The sequence below is a fragment of the Vespula vulgaris genome, chromosome 2, assembly GCF_905475345.1.
Source record: "Vespula vulgaris chromosome 2, iyVesVulg1.1, whole genome shotgun sequence".
NCBI lineage: Eukaryota > Metazoa > Arthropoda > Insecta > Hymenoptera > Vespidae > Vespula > Vespula vulgaris.
Window position 1 is genome coordinate 16,745,748 of NC_066587.1, and position 16,083 is coordinate 16,761,830.

General features: G+C 31.2%; 1 protein-coding gene across 3 annotated transcripts in view; it reads left to right on the forward strand.

Annotated features, from left to right (window-relative positions):
* The first annotated feature begins 4,108 nt into the window (after positions 1–4,108).
* Positions 4,109–16,083, forward strand: part of LOC127073075 (uncharacterized) — a 28,023-nt gene continuing 16,048 nt past the window's right edge. For 2 of the 3 annotated variants that reach the window (XM_051014118.1, XM_051014120.1), the window contains exons 1-3: positions 4,109–4,679; positions 4,975–5,288; positions 14,329–14,393. In XM_051014118.1, coding sequence (XP_050870075.1) covers positions 14,341–14,393 — 53 coding nt within the window. In that variant the 5' untranslated portion in view covers positions 4,109–4,679; positions 4,975–5,288; positions 14,329–14,340. Of the gene's footprint in view, positions 4,680–4,974; positions 5,289–13,868; positions 14,008–14,328; positions 14,394–16,083 lie in introns of those variants that run through there. The other variant, XM_051014119.1, reaches the window with a different exon arrangement.

Genomic DNA, 16,083 nt, shown 5'->3' on the forward strand with positions numbered 1-16,083 from the left:
TTTCTTTAGATCATTGATAGAATATACATAGAGATTTGTGATAAATCTTATGCCTGAAAATTGTTTTATTACTTTGATATGATTAATTTATTTATAATTCTCTCTCTCTCTCTCTATCTCTCTATCTATCTATTTCTCTATTTCTCTCTATCTCTCTATCTCCATTTCTCTCTCATATAGATGTTTATACCTGCAATACCTAAATAAGTCCTCGTAAACGTTTGAAGGGTTTTACTATGGAAGTCGCACGTGATGTCTCTGATGTTTCTTACTAGGCATACAATTTCTGCAAGATGATGTGCGTGCATTGCTGTTACCTGCCGAGTTCTAGACACGTCACATCTGTCAAGGCACTTTATTACTTTCTACGTATCTCATCGTATGAATAGATACATATATATGTATGTACGTACGTACATACATATTATATACATACTTAGGTATATATTATGTACAATGCACAGGAGCAATATATATATACTATACTACTTACATACATTAATAATTTCGATTAAATCTTTCCTCAAATGTATTTCAGGTAAACTAGAATTCTATTCCGTAGAAACTCTATGGACGATGATCATTAGCGTGGCAGATACATTTGGGTAAACGGAAACTTTATCACCAAGAGTGAATAATTCTATCGTCCTAGGATGCAATTCACGACGGCTCATTCCTGTTATGCAACGTAACGAGATACAATCGATAGATATGGACATGAAATGGGTCCATGTATCTATTTGCGACGGTAGCAAGGATTTGAATGGATCGATATCTCCTTCGTCTCTCTCTCTCTCTCTTTCTTTCTCATGTGTACACACATTTTGCTTCTCTTTTGCACTTTCTCTATCTCTATCATTCTCTCTCCACTCCCTCTTTCTCTTTCTCTATCTCTCTCTCTCTCTCTCTCTCTCTCTCTCTCTCTCTCTCTTTGTCTCTCTCTCTCTCTCTCTCTCTCTCTTTGTCTCTCTCTCTCTCTCTTTCTCTCTTTCTCTCTTTCTCTCTTTCTCTCTCGCTTTCGTTTTGCCCTAACACACAAGAGCGATTCATCCTCCTCTTCTCTTCTCAGTGTATCTCCCTTTCACAGTAATGGCCAGATTATCGGAGCCGAGGCGCCATCCAGTCTAGCCAAATAAAAGTTGGTAGTCGTCTCGTCGACATGAATTACGTGGTCGTTCGCGTTTCTGTTTTGAGGGAGAAGAGGATAGGATGAAGAGAGAAGAGGAGAGAGAAGAGAGAGAGAGAGAGAGAGAGAGAGAGATGTTGAAAATGGCTGACAATGAGATCATTCTCTTTCTTTGTTACTCTCCCCAAAGGTCTGTGACATGAAACTTGGACGTTCACAATTGAGGCATTTTCCTTCCCGAACTTTACGACTCCTTACGGGACATCTACCGCTTGAGTATCATTAATGTTAAATCGTGGAGGAAAGCTGAGGGATTCGAAAAACGACGATAAGAAGATACGTTCCTTTTGTAAGTCCCTTAAATGACGATCTTACTTTCTTATTGTTTCTTTTTTTTATTGTATTTTATTTTATTTTTTTTTTAAATTCTTTTATTTACTTCTTTTACGGCCTTCATTCGAACCCTCTGTAGAAACGGATTTTTGTTTCGTGTTTAGAAGTATAAAATAACGTGAAAGTTTTAATATATTTTTTATTATTAATAATATTAGTATGGTATGATTATATCTATCAAGTAATTGTTATAATAAATTATACTGAAAGTAATAATATAGTTATATTTAGTAATTTTCATATTATAATATACTAATAATGATTATACCGTACTAATAACACTTATACTATTTAAATAACATGACACACACACACATACAAATTTATAGATATATAAATGTGTATAATTTCAAAGTTATGTTATAGAGAGTAAAGAGGCGTATACGTCCTTGTCTGTAGTTTACTACAAGTAATCTTTATTTAGTAGATAAACTGTAGAGAAGAATGAATAGATCAAAGAAAATTTAGTTAGAAGATTTAATTATCCATTGATAATTACGCTCCTTTCGTATAAAACAACTTTTATTAACGAGCTCTGTTTACTCTCTCTCTCTCTCTCTCTCTATTTCTCTCTACTTCACCTTCTCTCTCTCTCTCTCTCTCTCTCTCTCTCTCTTAAAGATGTAAAGTGACGACAAGAAAGATATATATCTCTTGCTAAACCACGTACTACGACTACTCGTCGTTCTCTCGCCGTCGCGACGCGTGCGAACCGTAAATTTCGTCTACGAATTCGCACGAACAAGATCGCGGACGAGAACGACACGAAGTGTCGTGCGAAACGTTTATTTTCTTTCTCGGCTTTGTAAATCTCACTCGAGTAAAGTAGACGGTTGCTTTTAGTACTTTCTCTCTCTCTCTCTCTCTCTCTTTCTTTCTTTCTTTCCCTCTCCCCTCTTCCTTCCTTCTTTCCTTTCCTTAACCATTTATCTTGACAATTTTTTCTCAACTTTCCCATACTATAAGATATACGCACTCAACGGGATTTATTACTCGTAATAAGTTATGTGCAATGAGATAGCATACTCCCTTTCCAACTCCCACCCTCACCTCATAGATTCAATTACGAGCGAGTTATTCGCATATGCAATTTGCTTTTATCGGTCCTTGAGAGAACCTAAAAGAGCTTTGGTTCAATTACAACGATTTATTACTACTGCTACAAGAGAGAGAGAGAGAGAGAGAGAGAGGGGAGGGGAGGGTAGGAGGGTGAGATACGAGATATTTTATTTATACTTATTATGTTTAATGATTACAACGTTCCGACTAAACATACAGATACATATTCTTTACTTTCTCGTGTTAGTATTATACACAATATACACAATAACAATTTATTTCTTTTATGAGACTATGGAAAAATGTAAGAGGAATCTTTTTCTAACGTTATAACGATCAACTTGGTATATCGTTTATAAGATTAGAAGAGAGAAATGTTTTCTATAGTAATAGAAAATAGAGAGAGAGAGAGAGAGAGAGAGAGAGAGAGAGAGAGAGAGAGAGAGAGAGAGAGAGAGAGAGAGAGAGAGATCTAAAGTATAAATACAATGATTTAATAGATCTATCTATCAGCTAGCCACAAATCCCTTTTGTTACATTCGTGTCTGAGTAAATCTTACCGCAGCTTGGACTTTACAAACGTGTTGCGGTCTAGATAAGTATGTGTGTGTGTGAAAATTCTCTTATAATCCTAGACATTTGTCACGACCTTACTACTCCGTAGTATCTATAACTATCATAAAACGAATCACCCCGTTAGCTATATTACAATTCTATTATATTACACTGATTGTAGAAAAAAAACGAATGACGTTTTAAATAAGAAAAAGATTAGAGGTAAACAAAAATTTGTAACAAGTGATATTTTCTTTTCTTTTCTTTTCTTTTCTTTGTAAATACAGAGTTTTACGTTACCAGTTTAAATGAGTAGAAGAAAACGAAAGAAGAAGAGTCGTTTGGAAGTTCTTAGAGGAAAGTAGAGAGGTGTCCCTTCAATCCCTGGAGGATTATTGCTTCTTGTCGGCGAGAGTCCGTAAGTGGCCCGTCTATCAAGTACGTCAGGATACCTCGATGAAAGATTCGTTGTGATTTTTCTTTCTCTGAGGCTACCGAGAAGAGTAACGCACAACTTCTACACACGATATTCTACTAGATGATATAATCGATCGTTCGACGATGGATCGGATTTCTTAAGAAATGGGAGATAAATTTCCTTGTGAAAAATTTATCTGGCAAGTACTTGTATCGATTACGAAAAATAATGTTTAGCTTTAATTTTCTATATGTATATATATATATATATATATATATATATATATATATATGTAGTTTTAGATTTGAGTATGTTTATATTCGGTCGTAGTATACACGTCGTATGTAACTAAATGTATACATGTTTAACTTAAAATTGTATACAAAATTAATGTTGTTATATAACCTTTATATAACCTTACAGTATCGCATTTAACATTATAACATTATATATATTATATATATATATATTGATTTATTATAATATAATAATAAAATATAAAGATAAAATATAGATGTGTCTCCTCGATCTAACCGAAATAATATTTCGTTTCAGAAAATGAATAGACGAATAAACGAAAAGAATGAGATATCGAGTAAGCTTGTCGTTCGGCTATCAAGGAGAGAAAGAAACAGAACGGCGTTCGAGGACGAAGTACGAACTTTGGCAGGGGCGCAAACTCGTTTTGAGGAGAGGACTCGCAGAGGGCGGCGGAGTTGTTGGGAGGGAGAAAGAAGCAGAGCCGGCTGGAAGGGCAGGCAGAGATACGGTGGGGTGGGGAGATCGTCAGGATTGGCTTTTCAGGAACGTGAAACTCAGTAGTACGCTACCACCCACGCACGTAGTACGCACGTAGTTCGTTCCACGTGTTTCTCTTCCATCGAAAGATCATAGTCATAGGTGTATCGACGTGTTGTCGATCCGTTGACATTGTGTATTCTCGACAGTGTCAAGGACACGTGAAAGAAAGACAAAAAGAGAAAGAGAGAGAGAGAGAGAGAGAGAGAGAGAGAGAGAGAGAGAGAGAGAGAGAGATATCACAGAGAGAAGAGGGAGAAATCAGTCGGAGAAACATCGATCTACGAAGAAGAAGGAATAGGAAGCTCTGATCTTAATAGAAAAATCAAAGTAAGATTAACAATTAAATAAGAAAGATCGTTCGAATTGAAAATAGTAGATTCGATTAGTTTAATAAATTGTTACTTGGGATGTATTAATGGGATTAGATTTATGAATGTCTTAGATATTTATTTTATCTGTAAATATTCATTATTAATGTCGGTCGATAATTCAGTGACTTAACGAAAGAAAGATAAGACAATTCGATTTGGTCAATCGCGTAAATGTCTTTGATAAGAGATCGAGGGAACTTGCGAAAATAGTTTTTCTTTTCCTTTTTTCTTTCTTTCTTTCTTTTTAATAGAGATTGTGTCGAGGAACGGGGGAAAAAGGTACACACTAGGAAAGCCGGCGGTATGTATCTTAAATCGTTCGGAGATGGTGCGTCTCGATAGGATCGAGATAAAGGAGATGAATCGGGGTACTTCTGGATCCCGATACGAGTCCGAAGTATTCGTTTGTCATGCCGAAGTTTAAGATGAAGATACTACGTTGGATTGTTGACTTGAAGAACGGCAGCTACGATCGTCGACCTAAAAGAAAAAACGTTTGTCGATCTTAGAAGATCTTTCGAGGACATCGTGGGAACGAACTTCATACGTGTTGCTATTATCGATCGTGAGTATTTAAGAAAATGAAATATAACTCATTCTTTTTTTAATATATTTTTATATTTAATTCATATTGTTGTATATACGCATATATGTGTTCGAACATTTTCTAACATTTACATAGGATATAATTAATCAATATTTTTAATATAAATAATTCATATTTTTAATAATATATAATTTCTAACGTTATAATCATTTCTAATATTATACGTACGTAATAATAATTTCTAATTATTATACGTACAATATCTAGCTATATGAAATTATAAATATTTTCGATCGTTTCAAAAGTATATAACTATTATATAGCTAAACGTTATAGATCACAATGACGCGTTTAACTCGTAAGGTTTCGAGTTTGATAGCAATTGGGTAGTTGAAACAATAGGAAGCTTTCTAAGCGTTACTCACGATTTATGGAATGAATCGTTTAACCATTGAGTACGTAGAAAAGTTGTTACTCGAAGAGTAGATATTATAAACGACGGAACGTATAATCGTAGTATATTCTAAAAATATTGTCAACATTTTTAATACGGACTGGCCGAATAGTCTCTAGGTAATTTTGAAAATTAATTGCACACTTCTTCGATATTTTTTTTAGGCTAATTTTTTTTTACACCCTGTGAAAAAGTTCCAAGGCTCGTAGTTTTACGTTTCGAAAAAAAAGAGAGAAAAAATGAAAAAAAAAAAAAAAAGAAATTAGTCCGAAGAGTCTCGATAAAGAGTAATTGATTTTTAAAAATCACCTAGGGACTTTTGGACCAACGTATATTATAAAACTTTTGATGGTTCTGACGTATTAAACGCCAAGAAACTTTTAGACGTTAAAATACTTCAGACGTTTGTTCATGAATGTTAAAAATACTTGGCTTTTGACATTTTGTTTATAACATTAAAAATATTTTATCGAAACATTCACATGCATTCAGTTTTTATTGCACGATTGAAAACGATTATTTATTTATTTATTTTTTTTTTTTCATTGCGATATTATCTAATAATAAAATTAACGGAAAATAAGAGTATCGGTGAAATGATATTCTTCCTCGCTCTCTCCCTCTTTATCTCTGTATATTTCTCTCTCGTCAGATCGATTTTCACTTATTCATAATACGATTAACGCTATTTATTAATTTGCTAAAGTACGAGATTTAATTAAATTATTTGATGGTTGTGTGTGTATGTGTGTGTATATGTGCAAGCGAATTGGAGAATAAAATCGAAAGAATTTAAAATCGAAAGAATTTAAGAACGTGCAACTTGAAGAAGAAAAAAAAGAAGAAAAAGAAGAGACAAGTAAGTTCGTTAAAAACTTATAAACGGAAATTTATCGATAAATAAAAAGAAAGAAAGAGAGAGAGAGAGAGAGAGAGAAACTTATTTTTTCTTTTTTACAATAAAAACCTCTGACTACGATAATGAATAACAAAATTAAACTAGGAAAGTTAATCCCGACGAAAACACGTTTTCTTCAGTTGCATTTATACAGTTAAATAGTAAACGGACTTTGTAGAAAGAGAATCAACTATCCTCGACTAGAATTTACAAATACATAGAGAGAAAGACAGAGAGAGAGAGAGAGAGAGAAAGAGAATAGATAGATGGATAGATAGATAGATAGATAGATAGATAGATAGAGTGAGAAAGAAAAAGAGATAGAGAAGGTTCTTCGTATTTTATTTCCTTTTACGGACTATGTCGATCGCATTCTCAAGCATGCTTGCAATTTCTATGCGTTTGTGGTTGTTCGGTATCCACGAATATTACCCGAAGGTTTTTCGTCGTCTAAGAACTCCGAAGAGAGTGAAGAAAATGAAGGAAAGAAAGAACGAAAGAAAAAGAGACAGAGAAAGAGAAATAGAGGGAGAGAAAAAGAAAAAGAGAGAGAGAGAGAGAAAGAGAAAGAGAAAGATAGAGATAGAGATAGAGATAGGGGTGGGTTGCTCTTTCTCGCACTTTAGAGAAACGATTCTTTGGTATGGAACGAGGAGAATGTCAGGAGCAGAATTCAATCGCGGCGAACGACGCGGACGCGACGGCACAAATTTGTGAAGATGACGAGCCGATTTTCCCGTTCGACATTCTTTCCCAATGTTCACCCTTCAAATAGAGGAGAAGAATCTCTGAACGATAATGGCGGGATAAAAGGAAGTCTGTGCTAGCTTTTTGGATATGGGTGTTTGTGTAAGAAAGAGAAAGAGAGAGGAAGAAAGAAAGAGAAAAAGAGAGAAAGATAGAAAGAGTACGACGTTCCATCTTCCTTTTTCCTTTTATTCTTTCTTCTTTTTTTTTTCCTGTTAGGGAGAGCTTTAGTGGAAAAATATACAAACGCCCTAATAAAAATTCCATGGGGCTAGCTTTCTTCCTTTTTTCTTATTTTTTAAAGCTATATCGATGATATGGCAGCTCTTCGATTACGCGATAATCATAAAAAAAAAGAAAAAAAAAAAGAAAGAAAAGGAAAGAAGGAAGAATGTGTCGTTGGTATTCGTTGAAAGTCATGTTAACTATATATATATGTGTGTGCGTGTATATGTATGTGTTCTTTTTTATATCAGAGAAAAGGAACAGGTCGAATATAAAGAAGAACGATTTTCTGTGGTAGTGAAATAGCGATTGGGTTATGAGAAAAGTGCGAAAAAGGAGAATGTTGTGTGAGGTCTTGGAGGATGGGATGAGTATGGACCTTTTTCCTACGACCTCCGTACAACATATTATATATATATGTGTATATACTTATTATATATATATATATATATGTATATATATATGCATGTATATCGAAAGGTCGTGTTCGACAGATTTTCGTCGTCGAAGATGCGCGGGAGGATCGTTAAACACAGAACATAAACTGTCTTTGGCCAAACTGTATCTTTTCTCTTGAATGAACTTCTTCTATGGGGTAAAAAGAAAGAATGGGGAAAAAAAGAAGAGAGAGAGAGAGAGAGAAGATAAAAAAAGAAGGAAAATAACGCTTTAGCTTATCTCTTTGCTATCAAGAATTTTCTTTGATGTTCAAAATGATCTTCTTCACAATTGATTTTCTTGATAATCGTTCTCCGTTTACTTTAAATCATGCTTATGACGATTAATTCGTTCTTCTTATTCCTTCTTTATATTTTCTCTCTTTTTTTTTCTTTTTCTTTTTTTCCCTCTTTTCCTTTTCTCTTTCCAGTTTGCTTTTGCTTTTACTTTTTTACAGATCAGCATTTCTTAGCTTCTATTTTATTCGCATTGATATTCAACGAAGATGTAGTATTTTTCTTTATCCTCTATCTTTTCTTATTCTCTTTACTCTTCTCTATTTTCTCTTTTCTTTTTTCTTTCCTTTCCTTTCCTTAGAATAAAATGCGAGATCGAGGAACTAGACTCTGTCGTCCTGCTTTTAGAAAATCAATGTTGTCGGAGGACGTGGACCGTAGGAGTTTGTCGATGGAGCATCGTTTTTGGGATGAAACAATACCACTGGAATGACGGATATGTGTAAAAAAAATATTCGTGTGTGCGTACATGCGTTCGCTTATATGTAGTTGTATTTGTATCATCATGAAGATTCATCGTTCTCTCGAATGCTTGTCAAATCGATATTGTCCCTTTCGATAGTTTATAATAACGATCGAAGTCTTTTCTTATATATAAGTTGAATCAATTGCCAAGTAAAATATCGTCTCGTTCATAGATTTAATTCAAAATTTTTAATGAAATTGTTTTTAGGAATTTTTTTTATTATATAACAATTGACATGTGTACATGTGTATGTTTCAGGAAATGTTGAAAAAGAAGTAAATATTTTGAACAAATCTTCATATGATAGAAATATTCGATCCGTAAATAAATAAATCGTTATCAATGATATTAATCTTTATATATATATATATATATATATATATATATATATATATATATATATATATATACACATATTGGAAACAATTCGAATAGATTTAGAATAAGATTGATCCAGATTTTATAGTTTGGTTTCATCGCACGCGTAGGATCTTTTCTGAAGTTTTTCCGAATTGGAATAGAGAGATTTGTTGTGTATGTAAAGATGTGTGGCGAAGGGCGTTCTTTATATACACGTCAAAAGTATATCCACACATGACGGATGGCGAAACGCTCAATCGTACATAGAAGAAACAAACACTGATTTATAGCTACAAAATTCTTCTTTGATTTATAGCTATATATGTATCAGTAGCATCAGCAGCAACAGCAATAACAACAACAACAACAACAACAACGATGAGACCAACTTACGTATTCTCATACTACATATCTATCCCGTAGCTAACTTTATATTTTGTAAAACTTTGCAAAACTTTTTATTCGTTCTTTCTTTTCTGATAACGTGTCAATCATTGAATGTCGTTTGCATTCATATTCGATTCGAACTCGATATTCACAGGGACCTTTGCCAGCCATATAAATTTTTCCATGCCCTTCGAACTTATATCATGTATCTTCCAATCGAGTGATATATCCTATCATAAATTTATCTTATTTTATTTTATTTTATTTTATTTTATTCTATTCTATTTTATTTTGTTTTATTTTACTTTTTCATATTTCTCTTCTCTTCTTTTTCTTTTTTTTTCTTCCTTTTCATTTATTCTAACGCGTTACAGTTCATATAGAGATCGCTAGGATATACTTTTGATGTACATAAGTAGGTCATCAATTTATGTATCGTGGATAGTATCGTATCGATAAAAGTATAGTCTTTTATACCAAAGATCTTTTGATGTCTCTTGTTAGTGTAGAGGAAACGTAAGGGATCTACTAACGTTCGTATTTTTTACTTGACTGCTCCTTTGAGAAATCGAACCTAACACGATACGTATTTTCCTTTTTTCTTTTTCTTTTTATTTTTCTTTCTCTCTCTTTCTGTCGAAGTACGATTAATTTATGGATATAATATATATATATTATATATCTTTTATCAAGAGATTTTTGTTCGAACGTTATAATATTATTATAAAAAGTAATAAATCTCAAAATTGACCTACTTATACGTATGTACTGATTCTATGTATGAAACACTTTTTTTTTTCTTTTTTCTAATTTTATAAAAAGTTACATTCGCGACAGGTTGCGCGTAATCTTTTTAACGTATCGCGATCGAACATTCAACGACCATTTACGAGGCTCAATTTGAGAGAGTATCAAGACCATTAGCCGTATTTTACGTGTACGACGATTTAATATAGTCTCTTTATTCTCTCGTACAATCGATAGGGTTATAGTCATTAAAAAATTTTTTTTTCTTCTCTCTCTGTTCTCCTCTTCGACTGTGCTCTAGATTTTTTCCTTGGGACGATAAAATAGGAGAAAACTTGTGTTATTGAAGGAGAATTGAAAAATAAGAATAATTAAAGCATATACAATTTATGCATTATGCCTTGTATGTTTGTGTTTGTGTGCGTGTCATTCAAGAAACTCTAAAAGAAAATATATTTCATTATGTAAAATATAATTATTATTTTTTATTAGAAAAATATTTGCCAATAGTGTTTCGAAACATTTTTTTTTTTCAAAAGGATGAGAGGTAGTGGAAATATTAAAAAAAAAAAAAATTGACAGGTGTATGTTTCAGGAAATGTTGAAAAAGAAGTAAATATTTTGAAAAAATCTTCATATGATAAAAATATTCGTTAATCAAAATTAATTTTTTTACGACATTTTTTTAAGACAAGAACAAAATATTTGAATGTTATTATATTTATAGGACACGTAATTATAGATTTGGATTTATCTAAAAGAATCATTATCATTTTATTTGTTAAAATTTCAGATATCAAATTTAATGATCGATAAATTTAGCGTATCGAGAATACGTCTCTGTTCGAAATTTTGGAAATTCGTAAAAAATTCTTTGGTTCAATAGAAATGAATTATTAGAATTTAATATCATCGGTATCATAATCGTTTTCACGATTCGAAAGAATACATTTGCATTTTCCATTCTTCAAAAGGGTTGCTTTGAAAAATAGAACGTTGAGTAAGAGCTTTAAGAATAAGAATAAGAATAATAAGGAAAAGAAGGAGTAGAAGAAGAAGAAGAAGAAGAAGATGAAGAAGAGCAAATTAAATCAGATTTGAGAAAATCTAAAGAAGATTCCAATTAGGTAGAGTTTCTCATTAAAAATCAAAATTAAAGATCTATTATTTATATCCACCTGAATATTATAATTATATTACACATTTTATCATTTATTTATATTCATTTATTTATATATAATTTAAAAAATTAATTATTCTTTTTTTTTTTTTTAAATACTTTGTAGGCTCATTCTTGTTTAATTACTATATACCATAATTCTAGAAACTTTTGGCCTACCCTGTATAATTATATATATGTATATAACACCCTAATGAAAGAATTGTTGAAAATGGACGTTTTTTTACGTCGTCAGGTTATCGCGACGCGTTATCGATTTCGTTGAAGGTCATTTTACGAATGCATGTGGTCTTATAAAGAGTATACTTAAATCGTAGTCATATAAAAAAAAAAGAAGAAAAAAAGGTTTTTAATATTTCTTAAATGAAACTTCTTTTAAAAACGGCTATTTTATCTAGGATATTATTATATAGTATAGTAACATTTTAGTTCTATTAGCGATATTAAATAGTTAGGTTTGAAAAATAGAAAGAAGCTGCGTTGAAATATCAGTCTTGTAATTAGCGCAATTAGAGCAGTTTCAACAGTTTCTATCGAAAATGTATAATTAGTCTCTAAAAGATATACATTCTGTATTATATATATATGTGTGTGTGTGTGTGTGTGTGTGTGTATGTATATATATTACTAATACTATTGCTGTTACTATTACTGTTAGTATATATGTTAATCGGCTCTAATATATAGGAATTAATCGCATTTACTTCTAGATACAATGAATGTTTTAATGTACTTTCTAATAATTATTCACGTGAATATTTTGATTGAATTTGGTAAAAGAGAATTTTTATTATAATTAGTATATATATATCTTTATTTATTTATTTAATATAATAGATGCATTCAACAACGAACATTCTTTTCCGATTGCAATTAAAAAGGATAAAAGTGTTGTTATTTATAATTTGTTTTTAATTTGATTTCTTTTATTAAAAGGAATGTTGTTTTTTTTTTCTTCTTAAGAAATACTCTCTAAAAACATTTGTTAATGTAAATGGATTAAAAAGTCGTCGTAGTGATAAAAAGTAACTAGTTGTTGAAAACATTTGATTCATTAAATAGAGTATACCAAGCACGGAGAACTGTTTTGACGGTTTAAAGTACTTTGTCGGGATTCTTTTGTTCGGAAAATAAAGGAACAAATACAAAAGCTGGAAGCAAGAGGAAAGAATAAAGAAACGAAGACCTGACGGATAACGGGTGAGGGAAAGAGAAATTTAAAAGGGAAACTACTTGTAATCATCAGACCGAAGAATAATATAATGAAATAATCAAAAATGTAGAAACAATTTTTGCGCTTTACGATGATATATTTTTATTTATACATACATACATAGGATTAGCTAAAAGTTTTAAAAGAGGTGATTTGAAAAATCAATTATAATTTTTTCCAACTTCTTTTTAAGCTTCAAGTTGAACATGTAGTCTTACAAGTCAAATCTGTAATTTTATAATTCGAAAAAACAAAAAATGTTAATCCAAAACATTTCAAAGAAGAGCAATTGATTTTTAAAATCACTTTTTGGATTAGTCTCTCTTTGACAAAGAAAGCATTCTTAAGAACAATCGTTATTCTCTCTTTACGTTTAAAGCGTTTTACAATGAATTTTCAAGAGTAAACTATGTGCAAAGTTTAGATTGGACTAAAAGAAGAAGTAGTAATAGTGTTTACTCGTCGTGAAAGGATTTTTAAATCTTTTGGATTAGGCTAAAACGATTACGTTAAGGCTATCGTTTAGAACAGAAAATTGTATTCTCTCTCTCTCTCTCTCTCTCTCTCTCTCTCTCTCTCTCTCTGTCTCTCTCTTTCATTATTCTACTTAAAGTGTACAAATTCTATTAGTGATCGTAATAAAATAATAATAAGAATAATAATAATTACAAAAAATGAACATTATACAGATAAAAGTGACAAGAAAAATAATATTGATAATTTTTCAAATATACATAAAAAAAAAAAAATAAAGAAAAAGAAAAAAGAAATCAAGTATAAAATTTACAAAACAGAACGTTCATTAAAAAATTCCAAAATTAATTCTAAACCTTTTTTCTTATACTTAAATAAATTTTCCTTTTTATGTAAACCTTTTTTTTTTTTTTTTCTTATCATCGACAACGAAGTGCGAAAATTCGTTCGAAGATCTGGAATAAAATGAGAACTTAGGATTGTTAAATATGTACATATGTATGTATGTATGTATGTATGTATGTATGTATGTATGTATGTATGTATGTATGTATATATGTGCATTCTCACGAGTAGAGCCGTACGAAAGCAGCATCTCATCTCGTTGCTGCTGATGCTGCTACTACTACTGCTACTACTGCTGCTGCTGCTGCTACTGCTGCTGCTGCTGCTGCTGCTGCTGCTGCTTGTTGGTGATGATGGTCGTAGTGGTGGCAATAGTAGTGGTAGTAGTGTTCGCGGATACGAATGGAGAGGAAGCACATCGATCCCGAAGAACGAAATGTTAGAACGGACCTTCCATACTGTCTGCTGCTAGTAGTAGACGATGCGGAAGCGGTTGGAAATTGAATAGTATGTTCCTATTTCGTGGAGAGTTGCAAAACCATTGTGCATAAAGTATTATCCTCACAGATATGATATATATGCATATCATATAAATATGTGTGTGTATGTATGTATATATATATATTCTTTGACAAATGAAACAAACGAATGACGTCCTGAAAATTATTCAATTATTATAAATAGTAATTTTATCGAAAGAGAATATGTTCGAACATTTAAAGATACGAACAATTTCAAGATACATTTAAGATTTTGTTAATTAATCGTTCTTATTAGATATTCATGAAAGAATATTAAAAGATAAAAAATATGATTGATATGTTACAGCACACAACAACCATGTCTATGACGAACACTCATGGTGGCGAATTGAGTCCAACTCGACAGCCGAGGTATGTAAATCAAAATTGATTGACGTCCATTTATTTCTACGAATAGATGTAGAAATGTATAAGTAAGAAATATGAAAGATGTTTAATCTTAACGTAAGTTTAAAAAGGACGCGAAAATAATTGTATACTTGAGCTCTTTTATGGTTGCATTTACGGTGATTCGTTCGTAAAATATTTTTTATTATTTCATCTCTCTTTCTCTCTCTCTTTTTTTTTAATTATTGATAAGAAAGTTCGTTAATGACGTTTTATAGTTAAAATGTTAAGTTATTAAAGGGAACGTGATATGTTTGCCGACTCAAAGATAACTATCAAGCTTGTTTCGAAGAATGATGACACGAGTGTACATCGTAAAACGATCAAGAAATCGACGAATTGTATTAACTTTGTACTTAATTTTCAAACGGAGGATTTATTTTTATTTGTTGAGTATTTAATTTTCAAGTTTTAATAAACATAGGATTGAATTTAATTCGTTACAATGTTATATAAGCGAGGATATTTCATTTCGTCGAAGTAATCTCATCTCTTCGTAAGGAAAAAATATTATCTCTCCAAGTTTGATATCAATATAAGGATCATTATTTTTTAACGAATTTGTTCTCCATTGTGAACAGTAAAACATTTTTTATTATATTTCTTATGATCATCCTTATGGCGAATGTTATGATAGTTCAAATCGAATTTACTTCATCCAGCAGCATCTGTTTCTTTCGTTTGTTATGCACCTGAGTCACCCGTTATATTACCGTTTTAATCGTTTTAAGTTTGAGAAATTTAGAAAAGGTGTTTTGGATTTTTTTCGAAGACGAATAAATAAGGAATATATTTTAAGAAAAAATTGAACTTCTTTAAATTTACGTTATAATAAATGAATACAATATATTTCGATTATATGACTCATTATAAAATTGTTGAACTTGTCAGTACTTTTTTTATTACGATTTTTTGTTGAATACAATGTTAGAATTTCTTTGTCTAATTGTATTTTTCGATTCGTATTATTATTCGTATCATAGATAATTCGACGTTCTCGTTCTTAACAATATCTACTCTTGCTAATGAAGGAAAATGAGCAATTTAGAACAATAGACTGGTTCTGTTTCTATTAACTCTGTAGCATGATATATACCATAGATCAAACTCAATGATTCACGAACAATATGTTACATTTTTTCGAAAATAACAAACAAAAGTTGAACGATTTTTTATTGAAATTATATCTTTAAAATATATAAACGAAATCTTTATATTTACGTGTTAGATATTAAAAAGAAATTTTATTATTAAATTTATAAATATATCTAGTTTAAATATTTATAAATTTAATAAGAAAAAGATATATATATATATGTATATATTAAATTTTATTATCTAATTTATAATTAGATATTTTTTTTTAGATATACATAAATCTTTATTTTTGCAATTTATAATAATTAAATTTTCAAATCGATCCTTTTCCAGTCATGGAATAGAATAACGAATGAATTTCGATTACCTTGCAAAGCATTCATGGGCTTCCAAGAGTTGAAGTTTGTCGGTTGAGTAAACACTCTTCGAATTAAGATGCAACGAACAGTAAGGCGAGCAAGAAGGAAAGACGATGCTGATGCATATGAAATAGATATTCAGAATATGTAGACTCTATTCGCATGAATTTACGCATCGTTTTAAGTGCGCTTGTGTG